The 4,740-nt window shown below is 64.4% G+C and overlaps 1 protein-coding gene across 1 annotated transcript in view; it reads left to right on the top strand.

Moving 5' to 3' along the window:
• MAMDC4 (MAM domain containing 4) overlaps nt 1–4,740 on the top strand; it is a gene marked incomplete at its 3' end in the record, with an annotated part of 8,991 nt that overhangs the window by 239 nt on the left and 4,012 nt on the right. Inside the window, exons 2-12 of the mRNA XM_010185634.1 lie at nt 571–684; nt 829–1,002; nt 1,183–1,308; nt 1,576–1,721; nt 1,839–1,923; nt 2,147–2,254; nt 2,458–2,604; nt 2,752–2,846; nt 3,118–3,276; nt 3,985–4,066; nt 4,441–4,590. Of these exons, the coding sequence (XP_010183936.1) occupies nt 571–684; nt 829–1,002; nt 1,183–1,308; nt 1,576–1,721; nt 1,839–1,923; nt 2,147–2,254; nt 2,458–2,604; nt 2,752–2,846; nt 3,118–3,276; nt 3,985–4,066; nt 4,441–4,590 (1,386 nt within the window). The remainder of the gene's footprint in view (nt 1–570; nt 685–828; nt 1,003–1,182; nt 1,309–1,575; nt 1,722–1,838; nt 1,924–2,146; nt 2,255–2,457; nt 2,605–2,751; nt 2,847–3,117; nt 3,277–3,984; nt 4,067–4,440; nt 4,591–4,740) is intronic.

Here is a 4,740-nt window from a genome sequence, read left to right as displayed (position 1 = left end):
GCTGTGCTGCGGGAAGGGAAGGGGCTGCGGTGCTGGGGGCTGTGTTGCGTTCCCCCCCCAATGTGGGCTCTTATGGGGATCTCTGCTTCCCCTGGAGCTGGGGAGGCTGCGCTGCTTTCATGGGACTTGGGCAGGTACAGCCCAGCAAACTCCTTCTGGGCTCCGCTGGTGAAGGCCAGCCCGGGATTGTCCACGGAAGTGGTTGCTGGAGTCACCAGCGCCATGCTCAGTATTGCCAATGGCTTTTCTCAGCGTGGGAAAGAAAATGCCCAAATTTTCCTATTTCCCTCATATTGGGGCTGGGACTCAGAGCAGGGGTGTGATACACCAGGCTGGAGGGGCAGCACCCCAGCCCTGATGGGCTCTGGCACCCTGAGGGTGCATGGGAGCAGGGCTGGCAGTGGTGGGGGGTCCTGTCCAAGGGATGATGGCACTGAGAGCTCAGCAGAGTCCCAAACCAGGGACCCCAGACAAATGTCACCTGCAGGCCATGTGTGCCCTCTGTCACCTGCCATGGGCACCATGCCCTGCTCTTTGTGGGTCTTCAGCCCCATTGTCTCTCCCCCGTAGCCAGGATCGTCCTCCCCAGCATGGCCACGGTCGTCAACACCTGCGACAGCGCAGCCGAGCAGCTCTGCAACTTCGTCTGTGACTGCGGCGACTGCTCCGATGAGAACCAGTGTGGTGGGTGCCTGCCCCCCAAACCCCACCCCTGCTGCCAGGCCCTGCTCCTGGGGTGAGGGCAGGCGATGGAGCTGGGGGTGTTGTGAGTGCAGGGCCCCAGGATGGACCCAGCTCTGCCCTGACACCCTGTTTGCCCCATCTCAGGGTACCTGCAGGGCTCAGCGGTGCTGGGCGTCCCCTTCAGCTGCGATTTCGAGGAAGGCGACTGTGGCTGGCAGGACGTGAGCACCTCAGCTTACAAATGGGTGCGGGGCCAGGCCAACCTGGCCGCATGGGGCACGGGACCCCACTCTGACCACACCGTGGGCACCGACCTGGGTAAGTGGGAGCCGCTCAACTGGTGAATGGACTCTGGGCCATGGGTGTCCTGAAGCCAGGGTGCTGGGACACCCATCCTTGTAGGGTGTAGGGGACGCAGCAGACCCATGGTGGGTGCTGGCCGCAGCCTCAGGTCCACCCCATGGGGCTGCAGCCCCATCTCTGCTCTGCCCTCTCTAGGGTGGTTCATGGTGACCGTGTCACCCCCGGCAAAGACCACGGCCACAGCCTGGCTCAGGTCCCCGGTGATGCAGGAAGCAGCTGCCACGTGCGAGATCATGGCCTGGTACCACCTCTCAGGAAGTGGTGAGGGTGCCTGTGGTGGGCACAGAGGGGTCTTGGGGTACTGGGAAAAAAATATGGGGGGCACTAGGGAGGGTCCCCTCATGGCAGGGATGGAGCCACCGGCATCTCAAGATGGGTCCTTGCCATCCCGCTCACCTCTTCTATGCTCTGCAAGCAGAGCTGGTGGGACCCAGGGGTCCTGGCTCTGGTTCTCAGAGCTGGCAGGGTTTGGTTCACCCCTGTGGGTACCCCAGGGTGCCAAGAGCTACGTTTTGGGGCTCCCCACAGGACTCAACGGGACGGAGCAGCCGGTGCTGCGCCTGGCCATGGCGTATGGGAAAGAAGTGGTGGAGCTGTGGCAGAGCCCCCAGCACAGAGGCGAGGGCTGGCACCAGTTGGTCGCCTACCCCGGCCGGGTCACGGAGCCATTCCAGGTGAGACAGGGCTGTGTGGGTACCTGGGCACCATCCCCATGAGCTGGGGCTGGGAAGATGCACCGGTGATGCTGGGGCAGATGCTCAGCTGGTGCTACCCCATCCTCCCGGTGGCAGCTCACGTTCTCCCTGACACAACCGCCGGCGAGCGGGGCAGAGCTGGCGCTGGACGATATCATCTTCAGGAACTGCGGCTTGCAGGGTGAGCCCCACATCCACTGGGATGAGACGGGAGCTGGGCTGAGCGTGGGCTTGGCACCCAGGGGAGCTCACACACCTTGTGCTGAGCCTTGAGGGCATTTGCCCTGGTCTGGGCATGGGGTGGGAAGTGAAAGCCCCTTGAAGAGGGAATATGGGGGGAGCCCAGCTTGTGCTGGGGTCTCTGTGGGGCCAGCGTGAGGTGACGATGTGTCGCACCACCCCAGCGCCTGGGCAGCAGCTCTGTGAGACAGAGGAGAGCCTGGCGTGGCACCGCTTCTGCGACGGCACCGACGACTGCGGGGACGGCTCGGACGAGAACGCGCCGCAGTGCAGTGAGCATCCCTGGCCGTGGGGAGAGGGTCCTGCCCACCGCCCCCCGACCACACGGGTGGGCTGAGGGCCAGGCTGTGGGGCTGGCAGGGGTCACCCCAGCTCTGTCCTGAGGGTTTTGCAGGGGTGGTGGCATCAGGACCTCCTTGTTGGGGTGGGAGGGCTGAGACCCCCATCCCTGGGTCTCTGCTCTCCCTCCATGCAGAGTCCTTCACCCGCTGCTCCTTTGAGCAAAACCTCTGCGACTGGGAGGCAAAGGCCGGGCAGCTGGTGTGGGAGAGGAACACGAGCCTGAAGCTGGGGACCGCATACGGTGTCCCCACCCGGGACCACAGCAATAACAGCCTGGCAGGTACGTGGCCGGGCACCGGCACTCCTCACCGCGGGTGGGACGATGCCCTGCAGCCCCTGGGCTGTCACACTCAAGGCTGTGCCAGGAAAACAGCAGCTTGCACCCGCAGCCCGGCACCGCTCAGCCCCTTCCCGCCCTCTCCTGCAGGTTCGTTCCTCCATGTGGGCAATGCCTCAGCCACGGGGACCAGGGGCATGGCCCAGCTCATCAGCCCCACTTTCCAGGCCACCAACTCCTGCTCCGTGAGTCACAGCCGGGACCCCATGTCCCAGCCTGTGTGGGTGCAGTGGTGACGGGTGGTGGGGTCCCCATCCGTGGGGCTGTGGTTTTCCCTTTACTGGAGCAGGGCAGTGGGTCTTTGGGAGTGGTTTGATGTCCGGTGAGGGCTCTGAGCTTCTCCAGCCCTACCTTTGTGAGCATCCCATGGGGCAGCAGCCACGCTCTGGGGTGCAGGGGGGCTGTGTGACCCTGCCCCATGTCTTCGGGGCATGCTCACCCCTTTTCTGTCCCCAGCTCGTCCTGTACTGCCACCTCCACGGCTCTCCCACCAGCAGCCTCAGCATCTCCTATGTGGTCAACTCCGTGCAGCACCTGGTGAGGGAGAGGACAGGAGACCTGGGCAGCTGCTGGGTCCGGGAGAGAGTGGACTTCAACGTGACCACAAGTTTCAAGGTTAGCTGGGCTGCCTGCGGGGCGAGGGGCACAGGGCCACCCCCTGGGTGCACCCATGGGACCAGGGGTCAGGGTTGAGCTGGGAACCAGATACCAGAGCTGAGCCTCTGGTGCTGGCGAGTGTCACCCTCATGTGCCTGTGCTCACATCTCCAAATCCCCCCAGCCCAGGGACCACTTTCTTCCTCCATCCCATGTCACCCCATGCCTTCCCACTGTCCTGTCTGCTGTCCCCCCATGGTCAGCCACACAACCCAACCCCTTGGAGGGCACCCCAAGGGCACCCTGATGCCACCCCGGGCAGCCACAGCCCACAGCTCTGTGCAGGGGTAGCCCCCAGCCCTGCCAGCCCCAACCCACGCACTCCTGTCAGCCTCAGCATCGCCCCTGCTCCCCCTGAGCCTCTTCCCATGGAAAGCCCGTGCTGTCCCATCACAGAAGCTGGGTTCCTCCACTCCACACTGTGCCTGACCCTGTGCTGACATTGCCAACGTGGTGCTTCCCTCACAGCCCACAGCTCTGTGCAGGGGTAGCCCCCAGCCCTGCCAGCCCCAACCCACGCACTCCTGTCAGCCTCAGCATCGCCCCTGCTCCCCCTGAGCCTCTTCCCATGGAAAGCCCGTGCTGTCCCATCACAGAAGCTGGGTTCCTCCACTCCACACTGTGCCTGACCCTGTGCTGACATTGCCAACGTGGTGCTTCCCTGCAGATCCTTGAGGGGGTGGCCGGCGGCACCGGGACTGTGGCCATCGATGACCTGATCCTGTCTCCGGGCTGTGTGCGGGTACACGGTGAGCCGGGGGGGGCAGCTGTCCCCCACCACTGTCTTCCTCCAGCATGAGCAGTGGTCTCGAGGTGTCTTGTGCCCATGGCACCATCCCTAAAGGACCCCCTGTGGGGTCTGCCCATCCCTCTGCTCATCACGGTGACCATCCTGGGTGAAGCATGGCATTTGCATAGGTTGTCTGGGGTCTTCATCCTGCAGCTGTGACACTACCCCTGTGCCAAAACCTCCATCCCCTTTGTCTGGTGGCAGCAGGGCTGGGGGAAACGGAGAATCAGGGCGACGCTGAAGGACAGGGGTCCGCAGCTTGAAGGGGTGATGCCAATGATGCTGCCAGGCCCCCTCACCGCTGCTCTCCATCCTGGGCTGTTTCTCCAACAGAGAAGACCCCGATGACGCTGCCGAGCCGGGCGGGTGCGGGCTCCTGCGCTGCTGGGGAGGTGGCCTGTGACAGTGGGGACTGCATCAGCGAAGAGCTGGCCTGCGACTTCACCAAGACCTGCACCGATGGCTCCGATGAGAAGCACTGCGGTGAGAGCCACGGGGTGGGCACCGGGCACCTCAGGAGCCAGACAGAAGGGTGGGCACCGGGCACCCCAGGAGCCAGACAGAAGAAGGGACCCTGGGAGCACATCCAGGGGATGTGGGTACCCGGGAAGCGCGGTGGCCCGGTGGGGCTGA

This window comes from Mesitornis unicolor, unplaced genomic scaffold, assembly GCF_000695765.1.
Source record: "Mesitornis unicolor isolate BGI_N332 unplaced genomic scaffold, ASM69576v1 scaffold29325, whole genome shotgun sequence".
Taxonomy (NCBI): Eukaryota; Metazoa; Chordata; class Aves; order Mesitornithiformes; family Mesitornithidae; genus Mesitornis; species Mesitornis unicolor.
This window is presented reverse-complemented; position numbering and strand designations above follow the sequence as displayed.